The sequence below is a fragment of the Rana temporaria genome, chromosome 13 (genome assembly GCF_905171775.1).
Source record: "Rana temporaria chromosome 13, aRanTem1.1, whole genome shotgun sequence".
Classification (NCBI taxonomy): Eukaryota; Metazoa; Chordata; class Amphibia; order Anura; family Ranidae; genus Rana; species Rana temporaria.
The window spans coordinates 50,779,270-50,802,731 of NC_053501.1; the positions used below are offsets into that span (position 1 = coordinate 50,779,270).

General features: G+C 43.2%; 2 protein-coding genes across 3 annotated transcripts in view; one reads left to right on the forward strand and one right to left on the reverse strand.

The window, feature by feature from the left end:
• STARD9 (StAR related lipid transfer domain containing 9) overlaps positions 1-5,806 on the forward strand; it is a 194,258-nt gene extending 188,452 nt beyond the window's left edge. The window contains exons 32-33 of the mRNA XM_040332736.1: positions 1,766-1,924; positions 5,358-5,806. Coding sequence (XP_040188670.1) covers positions 1,766-1,924; positions 5,358-5,459 — 261 coding nt within the window. The 3' untranslated portion in view covers positions 5,460-5,806. The remainder of the gene's footprint in view (positions 1-1,765; positions 1,925-5,357) is intronic.
• Positions 5,807-17,949: 12,143 nt separating this feature from the next.
• Positions 17,950-23,462, reverse strand: part of CDAN1 (codanin 1) — a 75,730-nt gene continuing 70,217 nt past the window's right edge. Inside the window, exons 22-28 of one of the 2 annotated variants that reach the window (XM_040333113.1) lie at positions 22,442-22,520; positions 21,896-22,053; positions 21,695-21,802; positions 21,546-21,609; positions 21,244-21,446; positions 20,522-20,629; positions 17,950-20,404 (exon numbers count right to left, since the gene is read on the reverse strand). In XM_040333113.1, coding sequence (XP_040189047.1) covers positions 20,288-20,404; positions 20,522-20,629; positions 21,244-21,446; positions 21,546-21,609; positions 21,695-21,802; positions 21,896-22,053; positions 22,442-22,520 — 837 coding nt within the window. In that variant the 3' untranslated portion in view covers positions 17,950-20,287. Of the gene's footprint in view, positions 20,405-20,521; positions 20,633-21,243; positions 21,447-21,545; positions 21,610-21,694; positions 21,803-21,895; positions 22,054-22,441; positions 22,521-23,462 lie in introns of both variants that reach the window. The other variant, XM_040333112.1, reaches the window with a different exon arrangement.

The following is a 23,462-nucleotide window of genomic DNA, read 5'->3' on the forward strand; positions in this document are numbered from 1 at the left end:
CTGGGTGGGTAAATGCAGCATCTCTCTGGAGAAAAGACGCTTGTGGGGGGATATGATTTCAATTTACAAAAAACGTACTGGTGACCCCACAATAGGGATAAAACTTTTTCATGGAAGGGAGTTTAATAAGAAACGTGATCTTTCACTAAAATTAGAAGAAAAGGAGGTTTAACCTTAAACTGTGTAGAGGTTCCTTTACTGTAAGTACAGCAAGGATGTGGAATTCCCTTCCACAGGCGGTGGTTTCAGCAGGGGGGGGGCGATTTAAAAAACAAACAAAAAACTATTAGATGAGCACCTGAACAGCCACAACATAAAAGGCTATACAATGTAATACTGACATATAATCACACACATTGGACTTTTTTCAACCTCACATACTACCGGTATGTGACTATGGTATTTGTAACCCAATTTAGGTGAAGTTTGGTACCATTTAGTCTATGGTGAGAGCTTTAAAATGTCACTGATACTACCAGACTAAATAGAATCACATTGCTCGTATCTAAATATTAAACAGATGGTATTAAATTAGCTAATTAAAGCGGAGTTCCGGCCGCAATTTCACTTTTTAAATATAAATACCCCTGTAATACACAAGCTTAATGTATTCTAGTAAAGTTAGTCTGTAAACTAAGGTCCGTTTTGTTAGGTTGTTACAGCATTTAGACACTTTATAAAATAGAAATTGACTGGGGCCATCTTAAGTGTGGGCATCATGAAGCCAGACTGTATGACTTCCTGGATTTCAGCCGTGCAGATCTTGCACATGCTCAGTGCTGCACAAGCAGTGTAATAGGTTTCAGATCAGGTTTCAGCACCTGTACTGTCCAAGTCACATGATTCTTCGAGACTGGGGAGTGCACAGACTCCTGGAAAGTTACACCCACTACATTCCCAGGAGTCTGTGCGGTGTAGGTTAGGAAGCATTAAGCACCTAGGTGCAGGAAGTGGGAAGATTAACTATTCTGCCTAGCAACAACACTTTGAAGGCATCTAAAAAAAAAAAAAAAAATTCTTAAAGGACTAATGACATAATGTAATGTTGTAATTACATTGATGTAATGTTATATTTATGGGTGGAACTCCACTTTAAATTAAGATGGTGCTGACTTTTTTCTACCATCCCTGACCATGCCTGGTGCAGTGCTGGTGGGACATATTTAAATGTATCTGATTAAATGCATGGATAAGAAGGGTTGGGGTTTCTTAATCAGTGCACAAAAGTAGTTATACATTAAAGAACTCTCATTACAATTTTTTTTACATTGTTCTGCCCCCGTGGGACAAAGTATATGTAGTACTTAGTCCCATATAGCTAGGTGCTTCCCAAATCAAGTTCTGAGGTCCAACCTGCTCCCCTCTTCCTGTGGCAGAACAGACGGCTAGGAAAAAGACTCACCGTAACAGCAGCTTGTCTCCGCTCAGAGCACTTTATCCAGATAAGCTGTAAGAAGGGGAATGCAGGGAGATAGGAAGCTAGGCCTTGCCTTTCAGTATTCCTCTTGTCTTGGGAAGGCAATCTGAGCAGAGACAAGTTGCCGTTATGATACATCCATCCTTCCTAGCTGTTGTCGGATTGGCTGCAGGGGAAGGGGAGAAGACAGGTGGGAAATAATAACTAGACTGAGGAAGCACCTAGCTACAGGAGATGAAAGTACGATGGTTCTTTAAGCCAGTCATTTTTCTGGTGCAAGTAAAAAATAAATGCTACACACATTTTACACAATCGTCTGTCCTCTGACAATGTGTTTGTATTACACAGGAGAAATGTTACAGCTTGTGCTTCCAGTCAGTGCATAACGAGTCCATGCCACGTCCTACTAAGGATGTTGTAAGGGGAGAGATCCTACCCAGTGCCTGGATACTGCAGCCTGATATCAGCAATGGAGAAACAGTCACACGTGTCATTTATATGGTCCAGGTAAGAACTACAAGCTGTACAAGTATAACCCCTACGTTTTACAGTTACCAGTTTTACCCCATTATCTGTGGGAGACAAAGAAAAATAACTGCTTTATTGAAGTATCAAATGTACAGTTCCTAACCTAAGTGATTTGCATAATTTGGAAAGTTAAAAGAGGACTTCAACACCCCGTGGTATAGAACTATCAGGTATATGTAAATGTGAAATCTCCACTTGTCCTTTCCAACACAGAATGACATTCATGGACAAGGAGAAAACATCATAGTGCATACTGCTATTTATTTACAAGTAATAAAGTGTTCCACTCTATATGACAAACAAACAATGCATGTTCACAAGCCCCAATCCTGCAGCAGTTATCGGCCAGGAAGATCCTTTAATGACAACATGGGCTGGCCCAGCGTGATGTCAGTAGCCACGCCCAACTGATGCATTGCATCCCTCCAGACTTTATCAAACGTAGATACCTTCTAAATTAAGGACCGGTGGACAGGGCGGGAACATGGCTATCAGCTCAAACCCAACTTAGCGCTTCCTCCTGAGTTTTGCAACTTAGTTGACTTGGTTCCTCACTAGTGACTGATAAATACGCCACCACAGTGGCATTCAGGGCCAGATCTAGCCTGTATGATGTGTGGGTGCAGTAAAAAGAGTCAGAGGGGGATAGGATGGAAAGGTAGTATACAGAAACTAGAATCAGTAGAGCACAGGGTACTGTGGGTTAGCAGGGCAGTGTTAATTTTGTCAGATTTAGTCAACGGCATTTTTACAGTGATGAAAGCTAAATGAAAAGTACAGTACATTTTCACCCTCTGACAAAAATCAAATCAGTTTTCGTTAATGAGATGAAAATGTGAGGCAGAGACGTTTACCCACATGAACGAACTTCCGGTTTTCACGGAGCTCCGCCTGCTTCCGCTTGTCACCGCAAGTAAGCAAGTTCGACTGTGTGTGCACACTGCACCGTGATGACTGCCAGAGACCAGAGGGAGCAGCACTGTGCATTACAGGCCAGCCAGCCCTCCCGAGTTCCAACTCACGAGGCGACTGCCAGTCACCCAGAGCAAAGAGCAGAGCAGACTGCGAGTGTGTACATTACAATTACAGCAGGCCTGATGCCTCACCTTAATCTGTGTCTGCATTATAGCCTCGGTGCCCATTCATTACAATGGGCAGGAGCGCTTGGGGCTTTCACATTCGAGAGACAGCAGCGGCTCTTTCAGGGCGATCTGCAGGCGGTATTTTTTTAGCATTCTAGCGCCTGCAAAGTGCCTCAGTGTGAAAGGGATCTAAAACTAAATCAAAATTTGCAGGCAAAATTAACACTTGTAGTGGGTCATTTGAGAGTGTACAGGAGTCTGAAGGGCAGTGAATAGGAGTCACAAGGACGGGTGACAGGGGGCAAGAATAGTGTACAGGGGGTCAGCAGAGCAAAGAACCGGGATCAGTATGGTAGTGTTTTGGGGTCATGGCAGAAGTTAAAGCCCTGTTGCTTTCTGCGGGCACAACGCCTGCTAAATGTGACCTATTCAAGTCAATGAGGCGGCTCTGCAAGCACCCCACAACTGTATGTAGTGCACTAGTGTGGGGTTCTAGGGGTTAAAGCAGGTGGTGATGAGGTGTTACAACGCCCCTTCTCGGACTGTAAAATGTTGTCTGACAAGTGATCTGAACGCAGATTACTCTTTGGAGACCGAAGCACATGTGAACGAGCCCCTAATAGGATTCTGGAGCTGGGCAGGAAGGGATTAAAACAGAAGCATCACAACCCTGTCAGTAATAACCTCATCAGTTTATCCAACTAGCATGCTGTCAGCCATCCCCCAACAGTAATTCAGTTGTCCCTGACCCCAACTGTTCCCAGTGCGTGTGGGTGCCATTAGGATCCCCATACAATTCTTAAGCAGCATTGCATTTTTTCTCTATGGGTGCAAGAAGACATGGGATTACATGCCTTCCCGCACCTGCATGGCCTAAGTGCTAACTGGACATGAAGCGCCTGGAAGAACAGGGGGTAGGAGATAGAGACAGTTCAGTGAACTGCTCACTTACCCAAGGCTGGTAATTTACATCTCACTCAGGGGCACCAATCATGCAGCCAGATGTGGTTGCTACTGCTGTACTTTAAATCTATCACCCACACATCTCTTTTCTCAGGCACAGCACCTGCTGCATGCTGGGGATTGAAGTATAGGGGGGGCAGACACCGAGAAATAGGGGTGGGAGAAGGCAGAATTGATAGTTTCTGTTCGCTCCTCTCCTTGCACCTTGTCCACAGGGACTGCTGGATCCACAGCCAGCATAGCCCATTTTTTGGTAAACCTGCTTTTATAGGATAGTGTTCAGTAAACTCCCTTCTCAGGGTGAGCTCTAGTCCACATACAAAACATCCTTCAAGTGAGGATGAATGGGGGAACTGAGGTGGATACCAAGACCCCAAACTGGTAATCTTGTGGGGAGGTGGATTTGGTAATGGCAATTTTAATTTAATTCAAACCACTTGAGCCATGAAACCTACAAAACACTGAGTTTGAGACAATCCTGGGCCCTGGGGGTTTCTTTAGACTCCTCATGAGAAGATTAATCAACTTCTTTATCCTCCTGGGACCCCACTTCTTTCAAATATGGATCTTCAATGTGTTCATCCTCCAATAGGGGTGGGAAGGGTGCGCCAGAAGAACATTTTAGTTTACAACATATATGGTCTAAAGGCGGAAGGATACCAGCCAGCTGGTGGTGTGAGCTGCTAACAGCCAATGAAAATTCCTCCTTTTAAAGCAAAAGAACTGCAGGAAAGTGCTTCACATGGGGTGAAAACCCCAGTTAGGTGGAGGGAATCAGAGAAAGCAATGGGAGCTGTGGTTGGGTTCCTCTGTGCCCGATGAGGGAATTTGGGAACCAACCCCACCCCATTTACCTAGCTCTCTGCACTCACTGACATGGCCTGCTGAGATTGCGTGGCCCCTGAGGTATATAATATATGGGCTACAGTCAGCTGAGAGATGCGAGCATAACACCACACTGATATACCACCGCCTCAAAGGCAGAACTGTACCCAGTGATGGAAAAGTTTACTTGCCTTGATCAGTGATCCATCCAGATGGCGTAGCACTGCTGCGTCTTGGAAACTCTGTGTCCAATCTTTGATAAGAAGTGTTGGGTTCTGTTGTGACCATGCCTCATCACAAATCTTTACAATGGGTTATTGCATGTGTGGTGTATTAAAGGATTTTCCTGTAGCCCTTTTTTTTACAGCTTACAAAAACATATACATTTTATTACAATTCGCAGCAGTGCTTCATAATGTGCTGCTGTGCCTAGCTGAATTTTTGTCTTTTTTTTTCCTTATGTCCATGGCAGCATAAGGGGTTAAGAAAAATGTTACATTGATGTATGTGGCCAGCCTTACATTTGTCTTTTTGTTTTTCAGGCTGATTTTGGAGCTCCAGCTATTCCCTCCAGGCTGCTTGGTGTGGTCAGCAAGCGTCAGTCTCTCGTGCTTTCAAGTCTGGCCAATTTCTTCTCTAGGTAACTAAACTTTACAAGCATCAGCACAACGGACTAATAGTTCCAGAACCATTGTCACAGAACTCTGATGGATTCTCGTGACACCAAGTACAGTATGCCTGTAGCACACATTCTTATAGGATTTGGCAGCTATCAAGCTTGTAAGACAATCATTTCTTTAGTTGGTTTTATTTTCTGTGGATGGTTTAAAAAACAGTTTTGGACACAGTATTATGAATGAGGACAGTGGTGTGTTGGCTGCGCAGAAGGACTTTAGTGTAGGGCAGAGACAGTTGGACCCCTTTCATACTGAGGCGCTAAAAATAGCACCTTGAAAGATCTGCAGGCTTTCACACTGGAGCGGTGCGCTAGCAGGACGGTAAAAGTCCTGCTAGCAGCATCTTTGGAGCGGTGCGTGTATACCACTCGTGCCCATTGAAATGAATTGGCACCGTGGCTATACCACCGGTGAAGCGCAGCGGCGATTTGCGGGTGGTTTTATCCATTTTTCGTCCGCTAGCTGGGGTAAAAGTGCCCCGCTAGCGGTGGAATAACCCCGCAAATACGCTTTACCTCTAATGCCCCAGTGTGAAAGGGGCCTTAAAGTAGAACTAAAGGTAAAACGTTTTCTTTAGTTTTGGATGGAGTGGAGAGGGATTAGAATATTTGTCAGTTTTTATTGCTGTTAGGAAGATTCACCCTCTTTTTGTCCTGGTTACTATTATCATTGAAAGTAAAAGAAAATCCCCAATTTTGGGTTGGCCGCAGAAAAGGAAAATCCTCTATTTCAACGAGGACACTAGTCGTGGTGACCTGGCGCGTCCCCAAGGCATTCCCTTAATTTGCAGGGATTTCCTCTCACTTCCTGTTTGGCTATGGGACAGGAAGTGAAGGGAAATCTCTGCAATGAGACACAGATTGGGGGGGGGAATCTGACAGGTATTAACACCCTCCCTTACTCTATACATAATGAAAATAAAAGTTTGCCTACAGTTCTACCATAAGGTTAGGTTACCTAGGAGTTCACAACTAAGTAGGGCCTACTGATGGGGGAGGGTCTCAGGAAGTCTGCATATCACTCCGATTCTTCCCCATTGTTCTGAGAAAACTGATAAACCAACCTGTTATTTATTTATAAGCTGGGTTTAAGAAGTCATCTAATGAAATCCTTTTAGCATGTATATATTTTGTGCAGTGCTTGCAGAATAAAGGCTCCAGTCATTCTGACAATGCTGTATGAAGGCTTCTGCAAATTAAATTATTCTACAGGCAGGAAAAAAAAAACGATTTGTTAAACTGAAAACATTTCAGCCCGTGTTGATGATATAAGCAAACCATTTATATTGCTTTCCACAAAAGCCCAATTGGTTCTCAGAATAGACGGTGGCTGCAACCACTTTTCAGCTGTCAATTTTCCACCAATCTCCTTCAGCTTTTCAATCAAGGGATGTCGGGCAGAAAGCAGCTGACAGGGCCCGTCCAATGAGCAAATGTCAGCCTCTTCTATAGGAACCAGACAAAATACATACAGTGGGGCTTATTTATTACAACTAGAGGGTGCAGCTCTGCACAGAAACCTACCAGCTTCCAGGTTTTATTGCCAAAGCTTAATAATAGCATCCCATGCTCATCTCCAAAGCCTCTTCCATCCTCTGAAACTCCCTACCCCAATCTGTCCGGTTATCGCCTATAGACAATCCCTGAAAACGCATCTCTTCAGGGAAGCCTATTTTGGCTTCACCTAATAACTGTGAGGGATGAACTGATGGTAGAAATAGAAGATTCAGTTGTTACCTTTTGTTCCACCAGCCCCTCTTAATTAGATTGTAAGCTCCCAGAAGCAGGGCTCTCCTAACCCTATTGTATCCCTTTATATTATAAAGCACAGCGTAAACGGTTGGCACTATATAAATCCTGTATAATAATTGAACAAGCCGTAAGCAGATTAGCTACCATTAACAGCTGCACCAGATTCTGAGTGCTGCAGTTTTAGTAAATCTGCCCCAGTGTATGGCCAGCTTTAATATACCCCCCCAGCCTATGACCGGTCAATAACTAGATAAAACAACACGAATGCACAATAATAATGTGCAACGTAGAGTAACCCATAGCAACCAGAACTCAACTCATAACTGACTGCAATATTCGAGAATCGGATCTGGATCTGTAACTGCAAGTTATCATCACCCTTCTCAATGCCTCTTATATTGTACATCTGAAAGGGTAAAAAAGAACTAGCAGACTTTAACCTTTTTATGCCAAGCCCTGACATCCCTTGAACAAGGGCCTTTAGACCTGGGGAGTGGGAAGGACTACCTGATCATGTGACCAACTGTCACATGATCGGGGAGTGGGAAGGACTACCTGATCATGTGACCAACTGTCACATGATCGGGGAGCGGGAAGGACTACCTGATCATGTGACCAACTGTCACATGATCAGGCGCTGGTGCCACCAGCTTCCGATCTTTACTAAAGACTGCAGGCGTCTGACAGCCCAGTGACTCCGCAGAAAAACCTTGGCAACACATGGAAGTGAATGTTGGAGGTGAATTCCACCTTCTTTGTTGCCACACCACACACCAAAATCTTTATTTTTGGTGAGATTCTCCCAATAGGAAATCATATCTAAAGGGATGCAGGCCCAACAGCTTTCCTCATTTATGCCCAGCAGCCGATTGATAATTATGAACCCACTTAGTAAAAAGGAACAAACAAGAATTTCTTCAGAACAACAAAAGGTAGGAATCTGCAACAAAGTTTGTTAAAATCCTTGTAATGTACACACATCACCCAGAAGGACTGAAATATTTGCTTAACAATCATTGATCGGACTTCTGAAAAGTGCCACCCCGCTTGCAGATTGATAGAAAATTAATATGGTGCATTATTGTTGCCATTCTGGTTTTCAATTTCAAGTACACTTGTGTACGTTTTATTCTGGGCTTGTAAGCAGAAATTTGAATATCACAATCAGTAGGTCTTTGCTAATCATCTAGAAAGCTTAACCCAGCAATCTCCCAGGACTTCAAAGACATCCATTGAAGGGTGCAAAATGTTTGTTAAAGGAGTGCCGCTGTCCCTTTAATTTTTTTTCTCCCACCATCAGAGTGGTAGTCACTTAAAATATTCACTTCCAGCCCTGCTACCAAGTGCTTCATTGTACAGTCCTACACACCACTGTTCTTTGCTCCACCTCCTTACTGGCCTATAATTGTGATGGGCAGACTCACCAACCAATCAGGAGGTACCATGTGTTTCAACTTCCCAGTATCTGGAATCCCATGGACTTATGAGGCTCATTGGGTGATCTGTCTGCATGTTTTAGGGACGATGGCCACACAAAATGGATTTATCACTTGAAAACATTGACAATGAGATTTGGAAAACCAGCAAATTATTTTAAACCTGGTCGTGTCCACAACTATTTTTTAGCCAAGAATATTGCTTAATGTGAACTTTGCTCTCTTAGCACTGTACAACACAATTTTGTTATTAAAAAGGACAAACTTCACCATGTAGAAAGAATTCTGAAGGATACAGTTTTCTGTACAGCGAAAAGTTTATTTTTATATAAATGTACACAGTTTTTTTATGTTTACAATATAATTTATTTATATATGTATATGCTTGCTTTGGATTTAAGTTTGTAATCTATCCCTGTATTAAAAACATGAATGCGAAGATTTGTGTGTGTATTTTGCTACAGCAGTACAGTTCTTGTAAACATATGAAAATATTAATCACTTACATATATACATGTGTACAAAAATATACATCATTTTGGGTTCTGAAGTGTTAAAAAATGCATTTGGTTTTCTCCTTTGGACATGTAATGTGAACATTGAAAACACTTTGATTCATGACACAACCTGAGACTGCAAGAAAGGAAGGACCTAAAATGTTACTAAAATTACTCTTTGACCTGCTTCACACTGGTGTGAATATGAAATTGTGCAACTTCAGCATGATTGCAAAGCCTCAAATCAGTGCGATTTACCATGACGATTTAATTGCAGCTTGCAACTTCATTTAACAAGAGTTTATGCAAGTCGCAATTAAATTGGTAAAAAGTAGTGCAGGAACCTTTTTTCATAATTGCTGCAACATGAATCATGGCAATATGAACGGTTCCAATGGCGTGTGACTTGGGACTATTAAATCGCATGACAAGGTCGTAAGAATGGGGGCTTAAAGTGGTTTTAAAGGTATGAATGAGGGGTTAAAAAAAACAGAACCAGCACAAAGTGGAGAGATAATGAGTAACCACAACTAAAGTAATTAAAAATAAATGAATAGAAATCAATACTAAATTGATTAAACCGCGCTACTTTTTTCCAAATTTCAGTGAAATATACCTACTGTCCAGCAGAGATTTGAACATTGTGTACGCGAGAGCCCGGAGAAACACCGGATGGCGGCTGGAGGGACAAAGTCCCCTCCCGTCATCTATAAGAATGATCAAGTGGCGGAACTGCCGCCATGATTATTCTTATGGTGCACAGAATCGCTAGCTGAAAATAGTGATATCTGAACGATGCCTGTAGCTGCACCCATCATTCAGATATCCCCACTGAAAGACCAGGACCCCATATGACGTCCTTGGGCGGGAAGTGGTTAAATACTTACCTAAGCTTGATCTTAATCCAGCGATATGCACAAGAGCATCGTTTCTCTTTCTCCCCTTGTTTAACAGAGGCAGCGGGAACCAATGGCTCCCGCTGCTGTCAATTACAGCCAGTGAGGAGAGTGGGCCAAGCCATGCTGTGTGACAATGGACACACAGAGCTGGCTTGGGAATGAGTGCATGGATCCCAGAATACCGACGGGGGACCTCAGAATAGGAGAATCGAGGCTGCTCTGTAAAAAAAACATTGCACTGAGCAGGTAAGTGTAACAGGTTTGTTATTTAAAAAAAAAAAAAATTGCATTTAGAATCACTTTAATTTATGGATGTATAAGGCCTCCTTTACACAGACGTTTAGCCACATACAGCAGATTCATTCAGCTGAAATGACAGGTGCATGCAAAGAGGGACAGCTGCTCAGCCTGTACAAAATGACAGCAGCCATCGCTGTTCGAATATAGCGGCACAGCCAGCTTAAACACGTCCCTTACCTCAGAGGTGCTGCTACAGTGAGGGAAAAAAGTATTTGATCCCCTGCTGATTTTGTACATTTGCATCACTGACAAAGATATTCTCTTACTGTTAAAATAAACCTACCATTAAAATTATAGAATAATCATAACAAAAATGCATTTCAGAAAAGTTATAAATTGATTTGCATTTTATTCAGTGAAATAAATATTTGATCCCCTAGCAATCAAAAATATTTCTGGCTCCCAGGTATCTTCTATACAGGTAATGAGCTCAGATTAGGAGCACTCTCAAAGAGAGTGCTCCTAATCTGAGATTGTTACCTGTATAAAAGACACCCGTCCACAGAAGCAATCAATCAGAATCCATCTGTCCATGATGGCCAAAACCAAAGAGCTGTCCAAGGATGTCAGGGACAAGATTGTAGACCTACACAAGGCTGACAACAGTTGGTGTGATTGTTCACAAATGGAAGAAACACAAAATGACTCTCAATCTCCCTCAGACTGGTGCCCCATGCAAGATCTCACCTTGTGGCATTTTAATGATCATGAGAACGCCAAGGAATCTGCCCAGAACTACACAGGAGAATCTTATCAATGATCTCAAGGCGGCTGGGACCATAGTCACCAAGAAAACAATTGGTAACACTACGCTGTGAAGGACTGAAATCCTGCAGCGCCCGCAAGGTCCTCCTGCTTAAGAAAACACATGTACAGGCCAGTCTGAAGTCTGCTAATGGACATCTGAATGATTCCGAGGAGAACTTGGTGAAAGTGTTTTGGTCAGATGAGACCAAAATCAAGCTCTTTGGCATCAACTCAACGTGTTTGGACGAGGAGGAATGCTGCCTATGACCCCAAGAACACCATCCCCTCTGTCAAACATGGAGGTGAAAAACATATTCTTTGGAGGTGTATAGGGACGATGGACAGGGCCATGTACTGTCAAATCTTGGGTGAGAACTTCATTCCCTCAGCCAGGTCATGGATGGGTACTCCAGCATGACAATGACCCAAGGCAACAAAGAAGTGGCTCAAGAAGAAGCATATTTAGGTCCTGGAGTGGCCTAGCCAGTCTCCAGACCTTAATCCCATAGAAAATGCATGGAGGTTCAAGTTACCAAATGTCGGCCTCAAAACAATGACTTGGAGAGGGGATCTGCAAAGAGGAGTGGGACAAAATCCCTTCTGAGATGTGTTTAAACCTGGTGGCCAACTACAAGAAAGGTCTGACCTCCGATTGCCAACAAGGGTTTTGCAACCAAGTACTAAGTCATGTTTTGCGAAGGGGTCAAATACTCATTTCACTAATTTGAAATGCAAATCAATTTATAACTCACTATTAAACTAAACCTACCATTAAAATTATAGACTGATCATTTCTTTATCAGTGGGCAAACGTACAAAATCAGCATGGGATTTAATACTTTTTCCCTCACTGTACATGTGACAGCTGCTGCCAGCCTTTCGTTACTTTGTACAGTCTGAGTGGCCATTGATATTTATATGCACCTGTCATTCCAGCTGCAAAAAATGTACTGATTCTTGCCACTGGAATCCAGTGTATGCGGCTAAATTACTGTGAAGGATGCCCAACACAGTTCTTCCCACTAGAAAAGCTAATCTAATCCTACATTTTTAAGTCTTAAAGGAGATTAATAAAATATTCTGAATCTGAACAGAAAACCTTTCAATGAGGACACTTGTTTAGAGAAGTGAAATCATTTTTCTCATTTGCTGTTGTGTTCTCGGGCAGATTTTCTTACACTTCTCTCCTAACAGGATATAGGAGGGCAAAAAATAGACAGAGGTTCAAACCCTTCCCATTCAGAATTAAAAGTAAAGGGTTTGGCTATACAAACACCTTTTAAATAATAGGTGGTGGTGCCACGCAGGGAACAGTGTTAAAGCGTTTGCTATGGGGTGACAATTATCTCCCAAAAAATCCTGTGGTGTACGATAAAGAAAACAGGATTTTTAAAACGGCTTACCTGTAAAATCCTTTTCTTGGAGTGGACCACGAAACACAGAGCATTTATCTTTACATAATGGGTTAAGGGTCACCAGCAGTGATTGGACACTGGTACAACCAATTGAAGACAGTTCCCCCTCCATATAACCCCTCCCATCAGGGAAGCGCCTCAGTTTTGTAGCAAGCAATAAGGGTTCCCATAAGAAGGGGGGGGGGCCTCTGTGTCCCGTGGTGTACTCCAAGAAAAGGATTTTACAGGTAAGCGGTTTTAAAAATCCTGTTTTCTTTATTGTACACCACGGGACACAGAGCCTTAAATCATTACATAATGGGACGTCCCAGAGCAATGATCCATATGAAGGGGGGGGGGGGGGGAAACACAGATCAAGCAGGCTGCCATGGTCCAGAAGCTTTATACCGCTGCCTGCAGCACACTTTGCCCAAAGGCAGCATCCTCCTGTCCTTTCACGTCCACCTGATAAAATTTGGAAAATGTGTGGACTGAGGACCAAGTTGCAGCTTTACAGATCTAAATCACCGAAGCCTGGTGGTGCACTGCCCATAAAGCGCTTATCGCCCTGGTAGAGTGCTCCCTAACAGAAAAAGGTGGAGTCCTCTTCTTTAAACCACAGGCTTGAATAATTGCCTGTTGAATCCACCTGGAGATAGTGGATCTTGATGCCGCTTGTCCCTTCCTGGGACCATCCGGTGCACATCTGAGCGGTTGCCTGCAGATACACCTTTACTGCTCTCACGAGACCCAGAGAGTGTAATAATTTTTCCTCCGCTGTCTGCGGATCCAGAAAAAAGGAAGGCAGGACAACACCACCACGCCAACACCACCTTAGGTAAAAAGGCAGGATGGGGTCGTAATACAATTTTGTCTTTATGACAAACTAAGGCTCTTTACAGGAAAGAGCTGCTAATTCAGATACCCTTCTAGCTGAAGAGATGGCGATCAAAAAGGCCAACTTCCTGCGGCATATGGCTAATAGGTTCAAAGGGTTGCTTCTGCAACACTGATAATACTAGATTCAGATCCCATGGGCACAAGGGAGACTTGACTGGCGGATTGATCCGCAGTATCCCCGGAATGAAGGCCCGCACCAGGGAATGAGATGCCAGTGGTCTTTGAAAGAAGACTGATAGTACCATTAGGGGTCAAATATCAGCTCGAAGGGCGAATTTCATATCCACTCCTAGCTGGCAAGAATCCTATTTATGTCATATCCTTGAGGATTCCACACCATGAAACATATGCTTTCCAGACTCTAGTAAATAAGCCTGGAAACTGGCTTTCTGGTATTAATAATTGTAGAAAGTACCCTCTCTTCCACAGAATGCGAGTCTCAGCAGCCAAACTGTAAAACTTAGAGTTTGTAAGGAAGGATGGAACACTGGACCTTGCGACAGCAGGGCGTGACGAACCTGAAGCTTCCAAGGTGTTCCTACCGCCATCTTTATGATCTCAGTGTACCAAGGTCTTCTGGGCCAAATCGGGGGCCACTAAGATTCGAGCGATCGGAGGAAATGCATAGATCAGTGAGAAGAGATTCCACTGGACCACCAGAGCATCCGACCTGTAGGCCAGAGGATCTCTTGTCCTGGACACAAAGTTGTCCAACTTCCTGTTGAATCTGGAAGCCAACAGGTCTATATCCGGGGTCCCTCATCTCTGGCATATGGCCTGAAAGATCTCGGGGTGGAGAGACCACTCTCCTGGTGACAGCTGCTGGCGACTCAGATAGTCCACTTGCCAGTTCTCTACCCCTGGGATGAGAATTGCAGAGAGACAAGGAATATTATGTTCTGCCCATGTCAAAATCCGATTCACCTCCCTCTGAGTGCCTTGACTGCGGGTGCCTCCTTGGTGATTGATGTAAGCTACTGCAGTAGCAATGTCGGATTGAATCCAAACTGGGTGGCCCTGTAACCTGCTTGTCCAGGTTTTGAGGGCTAAGTATACTGCCCGAATTTCCAGTATGTTGATGGGCAGGCTCCTTTCGGTCTTGGCCCAGGTTCCCTGGGCTGAGGCTTCTTCCAATACTGCTCCTAGGCTGGCATCCGTAGACACCACCTTCCAGGTGACTGGGGAAAAGGATCTTCCTTTCTGCAAGTTTTTGGTCTTTAACCAACTGAAGCTTTGGTGCACCCGTGGAGACAGGCGCATGGGTAAATCCAGAGCTTGGATCTTCTTGTTCCAGGCGGTTAGAATACTGCCCTGAAGTAGTCTCGAGTCAAACTGGGCATAAGGGACGGCCTCGAAGGAGGCTACAATCTACCCCAATAGCCCCATGCAAAGGCAAATAGATGGAATACCCGGCTTTGGGTTGTGTCTATGATCATGCCCAAGTATTCTACCCTTCTTTGGGCTTGTAGAGAGTATTTTTGTAAGTTTACAATCCATCCTAAATGCTCCAGGTATCTTATAGTGGTGAGCACAGCCTGATCTAATTTTGCCACTGACTGATCTATAAAAAGTAGATCGTCTAGATAGGCTGTTATCACTATGCCTTGTGCTCTGAGGTTTGCCAACAGAGGGGCTAGGGGCGGTAGCCACACCAAAGGGCAGAGCCACAAACTAAAAGTGGCGATGTTCTACCGCAAACCTTAAAAATCTTTGGTGAGCGGGATGAATAGGCTTTGAGGTCTATTAACGCCATGAATTCTCCGCCTTGTAGGGTGGCGACCACCGATCTAATAGTTTCCATTCGGAAATGGCAAATGTTCCGAAACGGATTTAGAAATCTTAGTTCCAGAATGGGTTTGACGTCTCTGTTTGGCTTTGGGATTACAAAGAGGTTTGAATAAAACCCTGCTCCTTTAAGGGTACTTCTGTGATCACCCCTTGTGACAGCAAGTGATCCAATCCTTTGAAGGACGCTCTTTTTAAAGGATCCCTGGAAAGCCTTGAGCTTCGGAACTGAGAAGATGGGATCTCTCAAAATTCCAGCTTGTACCCTAGGGATACTGTGGATACTACCCATCTGTCCTGAATTTCTGTCTGCCATGCCGCTGAAAACTGACAAAGCCGCCCCCCCCTCCCACTTGGCCCGAGCGGGGGGTGCCTCTTCATGCAGAGGCTTTGCTTGTTAGCCCTTGAACCCCACTGCTTCTTGTTCTTCTGGGCCTTGCCTTCTTTAGCCTTTGTGGCTGGCTGAAAATGCAGTCGCCACTGGCTGGAGGTAGATTTACCAGGAGCCGGGGAGAGAGAACGTTTAAAACGAGGTCTCTTCTTCTCTGGTAATAGAGTGGTCTTCCCACTCTATATCTTTTGGATATATTTCTCCAAATCTTCCCCAAAGAGGCGTTCGCCATGGAAGGGGAAACTAGCCAAAAGCTTTTTGCATGGTGCCTCTGCAGACCAATGCTTATTTAGCCAAAGAATTCTGTGCATATGCACCAGCTGGAGCGTGAGACGCGATGCTTTCAGAAGCAAATCTCTCATAGTGTCAATTGTAAAACATAAGGCAGCTCCTTCAGGCCTGGTTTTACCTGGCACATGCCTACTGCTGCTACAGCTGGTTGGGCGACTGACCCAGCCAGAAGAAAGGAAGATTTCAGGAAAGATTCCAGTTTCTTTTCCGAAGGGTCTTTGAACACCTGTACATTATCCACTGGACAAGTCAGGTTCTTATTTACCCAAGAAATGGCTGCATCTACTGCAGGCAGGCGCCACTTCTTGGAAAATTCTTCCTCCATAGGATAAAAAATATCAAACTTCTTTGGAGGTGAGAAACGCTTATCTGGATGTAACCAGTCTGCGTAGATTAGTATTTTTAATAAAGGATGAACCCGGAAAAGAACATGCACCCTGCAGGGATTTTAATGAGCCCAGGGAGGAGACAGGTGATTCAGTAAACTCCGAAGAGGGCAAGCTGAATGCAGTACGCACTGTTTCAACATAACATTTGACCTGTGATCTTAGCAACTGGGAAGCAGAAAAGGGTTCCTCTGAAAACCCTGGTCCGTCCGACTCCTCATCCCTGTCCTCTGTCGGTGTTACCTCATCCTTCTCTTCAGACCCTTCTGAAAGAGGAACAAAAACCGCCGAAGGAGATCCACTTCTTGTCCTTTTGTGAGGACTTTGCGATTAGCGTAGCGATTTTCCCTTCTAATTTTTCCATGGCTACAATAAGTGTCCTCAGTGACATATGCAGGCCCAGGTGCCACTGGAGAAATAGTTACTCCTGATAGTGGCAATGGCTCCTCCTGTATTGGTATATCAAGATTTACAGGGGAGGAAGGTACAGAGCAGGTACGGTTAGAGCCTCCCATCTCAGGCGGCGTTGCTTTCTTGTCTTTAGTCCCTGAATTTTCTCTAAGGGAAGACATATTAACAAGCAACAAGCCGAGGTACCAAAAGGCATATACTACTGTGCTCAGTTTAGCAATCTACATAAAGTATGCAACTTAAAACAGTTTCATGCCATAGAGTGGGTGTCTCTCTTGGTAGTGCCCTACCAACCACATAGAGCTTACGTGCCCCTGCTGAGTCCCCAAGGGAAGAGCTGCTGGCCTCCACGATCCTTTAATGGCTCCTGTCTGAGCACCATATTTTGAATCCACGTGCCAGGCAGCTGTGAGGGATCAAGGAGAGCCTCCCTGCTTATACCATGCTGTCTCTAACGGCTCTTACCTTTCTGCGTTAGGAGGAGAGCAGCTGTGGCCTTGTTTATGTAGAGCTCTGCAGCAGAAGGAATGTGCCTGTCCTACGGATCTGACATTCTTACAGAGTGAGGTGAGTGAAACTCAGCTCTTTATTCCCTCTAGTGGCCAAGAGAGAGAAAACACCCTACTCATAGTTTGAAAAAGATCCTTAAGCTTGTTCTTAGGATTCCTTTTCTCTTACCTTTATCCCCGCCACAGGTTTTTTCTGCTGAAAAAATTCAGACAACACCAATCTTCACCCATCTCAGCTGGTTTTGTGTGCCAACCTTCAGGGATATGGGTTCCTATTTAAAGGATACCTCTCCCCTGGGACTTGTAAAAGACTCTAACCAGGACTTTTAGCTGCTGTAGCGAAAATGCTGGACCCTAGAGCCCAGTCCTCTGAAGAGAGACATTACAGGCGACGCCTCTTGCATGAGGCCCAAATCCCATCCAGTTTCAGCGTAACTATTGGCGTCTTGGATACCTTTAGACGCTGGCGAAAAAACTGAGGTGCTTCCCTGATGGGAGGGGTTATATGGAGGGGAACTGTCTTCAATTGGTTGTGCCAGTGGCCAATCACCGCTGGTGACCCTTAACCCATTATGTAAAGATAAAGGCTCTGTGTCTCATGGTGTACTATAAAGAAATCTCACTTGTCACCCCGTCTCATTCTCCCATCCCTATAGCAGACTAAGTGACCATGCCACACATATAAGTATGATTCCTGCTGTCACTGAGTAGGTAGGTACAAAATAATGATATGCAATAGAGGCTGGAGCGAATACATGTAGGCAGGAAGTGGCAGAAGCGTCCACAAAATGATTTTATTATTTGTATTTCTTAACTTTCATATATGAATTAGTTATTTACAAACATTTACCTGTCAGTGATAAAGGAGCAATTCATTAACACTGTAAAAGGCTCAAGTATTTAAAATAATTAAAAACATTTAATGAAAAATGACTGAACTGTCACGTTTGAAAATACTATTTTCACGAGTGTTGTGAGGATTTCAAGGTTTCAATATTTTTTTAATTACTGAAAAAAACAAATATGCAGACCAGACATTCTGACTTCTCCAGCTGCATTGTATTCTTCTGAATCATATTGGGGTAAGAGAATGACAATTTACATTTTTAGGCAGTCTCTGTATTTTCTCTATATAGGTTTGCTGTAGGCTGCAGACATGGATGGCTACCTGGGATCCTGCGATATTTCAACTTAATGTTTACCGGGACTGGCAATATTTCCCACACTATATATTTAGATATGACACTTTCTTGAGCAATGAGCTCTGAAATGACTTCCAATGCCATATTCTAAGCAACCAGCTTAAAAAAACAAAACATATTGCAAGAAAAAATATACTTGAACCCAGATTTCATTTCTGTACCAACATGCCATGATTGTGTGCCTTTCATAAGCAAGTAGTTCAGTTCTTTAATATATAAATGATCATTATCTGTCGTAAAACTTATGACAGCTGCAAATGAGCGTCACATAATTGGACGTAATAATAGATATGGCAAAAAACGTGTATTCATGTATTGTGAACTGAGCCGAATGTCTTTCCTCTCTAACTAGCCTACAGTTAGGCCTTGTGCACATTGGGCTTCATCTTGTGGAACAAGCAGTGTATACAGCAGGCTTTTGTAAAACTTTCCATCAGCTTTGTTGAAGCTTTTAAAACAAATGGTTTCAGCCTGGGAAAATAAAGATACGTCTAAACAAAGAAAGGAGTCTGGGTGGGGATGTTTTAGGCATTTCACATATTCATAAATAAAACCGTTATAAAACATACTTTATTCAAAACATATCTTAAAAAAAATAAAAACCCATCTATTCAGCTGCATAGACATTCTATAATTAAGATTTTTTGGGTACAGTTCTCTTTAATCCCTGGGAATTCCAGGCATTAAAGAGCTTTACCCAATATATTTTAACCACAGAATGCAATAAGTTTTTGACTAAAACATGTTTTATGATGGATTTATTTGTGAATATGTGAAACGCATCAAGTTTCTTTGAATAGACTTATTTAGGGATGTCACATGACAGGTGCAAGCACTAAGGATTTATGTTGTAGATAAAAATATGTCTTAATGGGAGTGCCACCACTTGAAAAAAAGCCGCTATCAGGTTCAGCTTCAGCTCTACTGGCAGCCTGTTGAAGCCTGCTAGCTGCTTGTTTAACACGTCAGCCAGCATTCCCATTAGGATCTGTTTATCACCATTAAACTGCAGCTGAACTTTGTGGAAAATGTTTGAACAAAGTTGCTAGAAACTTACTGATCGCTTTATAAGTACCTTGTAAATGCTTCCTGTGCACCCTTGAATTTCACATACTGAAGTTCATATGTACAGGGTCTAAATGTACCATTACACAAAAGGCACCTACCTCCAGGAAGACAACCTCAAGTGATTACTTTTTAAGCTCTGGTTTCATATAAAACATTTAAAATGCAAGTGCTCTTTTCTGTGATCGTCTTAAACGGTTAGTAAAACCTAAAACTGCCATTTCATTAAGTGATTCAAATTTCCAGCACCCATTTAACACTTTGTTGAATCTCTTCAGTGGCCAACTCTCTGTGCTTGAGTCTGAATACCTGCTGCAACCATCACAAGGGGTCCCCACTGGCAATCTTTTTTATTGGGTATTATAGGCAGCGGAGGTGTAACAATATCCAAAATTGGATGAGAACAGAGCTGTAGCGGTGATTTCTCACTGCTGGAGTCCCCAGGAGACATGAGATACCAGCAGAACAATCTGCCCACCAGATTATTTACTTTTTTTTTTATAGAAATATGCTTGGGTGGACTGCGCCTTAATAAACCCAAATATTTTACAAGGTTTCTTAGCAGGCTGTAAAAATAGCAATATAAAAACACCCATAGGGTTCCAAAATACCAGTTGAAATAAAAAAATATTACAAACCGGACAAATATAAAGTTCTGTAAAAAAAAAAGTGTTGTGCTCTTGGCTCCGGCTGCCCAGTGAACCAGCTGTGTGCAGTATAAGTTCATAGAGATGTACCTTCTATTGGGGCAGCAGCTGTTGGCAGACAAGTGGAACATATGGCACAGTTAGCAGCATCAGTCGTAGGAAGACACAAATGATGTCCCAGGCACTAACTAGGAGCAATTATTTCAGCCCCCGTCTGTGGCACAAGTATACCTGTTGGGTCTTTTGGCTCTTTGTGGTTTTCTGAGCCAAGTGCCAACTGGTCCAGATCAGACAACAGGTCCTGGTGTGAAAGAAATGCAGTTTTATTACAAACATATTTTTACACCCCTCAATTATAAGATCTTTGGAGGCCAGAAACATTGTTGAGCATTAACCCCCAATAATAAGGAAAGCTTACCAATGGCCACTTGTACTTTTGGAGCCTGCAGATGTGTTTTTCGAGTTCATCGTGCTGTAGAAGGCCTAACTCAAGCAGTTGTTGCACTAAGGCGGCAAACAATCCCCACTGCTGTACATAAGAGAATTAATGACAACAAACTGTACCACCAGACTGAAACAGCTCAATCAGCTAAATAAGCACATATTTACATATACCCATATTGATTAAGGAGAGTACTACAGCACATGCTGCATTTCTAACCACCCCCCCCAAACAAGCTGCTGTGTGTCCATTCAGCCACGGCTCAACCCCACCACCCCTCTCTTCATTGGCTCACTGACTGCATAAATATTAATAAAAAAAAACACTTCTGCCTTTAGAACCACTTTATTGAAAGAAAAGGGAAAACATTAAAAAAACTGTAGCCCTCAAAACATGAGGCAAGTGGTTGATTTAAGCCAGGCCAGCCATCTATCCAACATACGTCACCCAAATGTAATATGTCCAGTATTGGGCACTAGATACTTGCTGGATATACAGTATAATGTAACAATAATTATAAATTAGAGCTTGTATAATCATGCTTACTTCAAAAGGCAAAAGGTGTGTTTTTTCATGTGCTGAAATAGAATGACAATACAACTGTCTTTCTAGGCTTTTTGAACTATTATAAGCAATCCTCAATTCTATCAGCAAATAAGGGTAATATTCCATAAGTAGAAGACATTGGCTGATCTTACCTCCCGTGTATGGACTTCCATAAAATACTTCATATTTTTGTCACTAAATATTAACTGTATGGGTATAGGGACCACAAAATCCTTCTTCCAGATTGTGAGTACTGACAGTAGAAGCTGACCGACCATCTCCCTCTTACGCTGATTTTCATGAAAGTTACATGGCTCAGTGGAAGCGAAATCTACCAATGGAACTTGATCAGACACTGCAAGATTGGGACAAAAAAAATTAAATGATTGCCAAACAAAAATAAAAAGTGTACAAAATATGTAGCTGGAAAAGCCATGTGAAGATTCAGCCTTACCTAGAAGGGAAACCAGCTCCACAGTACACCTTGCAATGTGATGTTCTGCTGAAAGGGTTATATACTATCAAAGAGAACACAAATAGATTGTAAATTGTTGTACCGTATTGACCTTAATGTAAACAAGAGTCTCACAATTCAGTGATTACCTTCCTGCAATTCAGAGTCTGAGAGAGACGCTCAAAAAAACTCTTCAGCTTTGCCAATTCCAAACCTTCACCACCATCACGTGGCCCAACTGCAACACAGAGAAACTCCTAGCAAGGAATAATAAACAACGTTGTGTAAAGATTCTACAGAGCAACAGAGGTAAGAGAATACTGGTGACACTGCACACATCACTAGAATACCTTGATTTCACCAACGATCCTGGAGGGGAGAGTGACGTTGTGCTCACAACCGCCACAACATTCCTTCTTTACATCCGCACTATCCACAAGGGATGATGTTATATTATGTGACTTCACCATACGATTAAAAGTGCTCTTCACCTCTCTTTTGATAAGTGCTGTAAGGGATCCAAGTAAATAATACATTAAATTATAGCTAATAAAATGTTAAGACTTAGCAATGTCCCCAGACTCCACCATCCCCCATGACTGTTCAAAACATTAGTCTGAGGCCTTTGCCAAGCAGCTTTGTCTCAATGTCAAACTGGCCGCCGTCACCCATTCCACAAGCACAAACAATAAGTAACCTGCGACTAGTACTGCCGCCCCCCCCCCCCACAATGTGATTTATAAGACCAACACAGCAGGTATAGTTTAGAGAATAAGTGAAACATGTACAGGTGGAGTGAATGAAATAAAAAACTTGGAAATGCACAATTACAACTTGTAATCAGTGCAGACAGATGAACCTGAGCGTACAATATATTTATGGATTTATCAACCTACCTGAAATGTTGGTGCTTAACCAAGTGCAAGCCTTTTCTATTGCCAGGGATACTGCAATGTCCTCTGCACTCCTCAGGACCTGAGAAGATGAAATCATTTAAATTTCCTCAATACTCATTTGCTGTGGTAAAGGCAATCAAACACATGACAAGAAACTGCCTATGCAGAAAAATAAAAGCACACTGTGCAGCTTAGACGTAAGTTTGATACAAGCGTTTACACATCTCCCAAAGCTTGACCATAAAAACCCAGAGATGGCAACGTCCTGTTAGGGATTGCTGCTAGGATGTCGCTAAAACATTTTCAGCAGTTAATGTTCAGCCCCATCACAGGAGCAAGGCTCTCAAACCCCTGAACATGGGAGGTCAACTCTCTCCAGCATTAGTGAGCTCAGAACTACAGTGACAGGGGAGAGAGTGCATACAAGCGGGAATGATCTCGCTGTGAGCATCTTAGCAATGTCCTAGTTTAAGTGCACACTAGCGATCAAAGGTAGTCAAGACCAGGACTTGTGGGCTTTACACAAGGACAGAACCACCACTATACTGCATTAGAATCTTCAAGTCACGCTGTGATGCATGGAACTGGCTCCCTCTCATTAATGTATTTCAGGAAGAGAGGAGTATAGCCGAAGCCCAAAGAGCACACACAGCACTATGGACACTTGCGAGGCCTCGCTGTATTGTGGTTGCAGGCGGGTCCCGAAGCGGAGTTTTGAGATACAGCTGAGGACTGACAACAGTAGCCTAGCAGCCAAGGAGAGATGCGTCTCGGCCCTATGGACCTTCTCTCGTGTAGAGGCCTCCGTCACCCGATGGCTGCTTGCTATAAATCCATCAATTTTTTTGTATTATCGGCTGTTCTTTGGCCTGACGAAGACCACTGCCATAACCCTGTTTGACACAGAGAACAAGGAGGTATAATGCAAAAAGTTTCTTCACTTGACTTCCAAATTACTTATTTCAGCGGAACTCCGCTGCTTTCACACTGGACTGTCATTCTAGTGGCACCATTTGGCTGC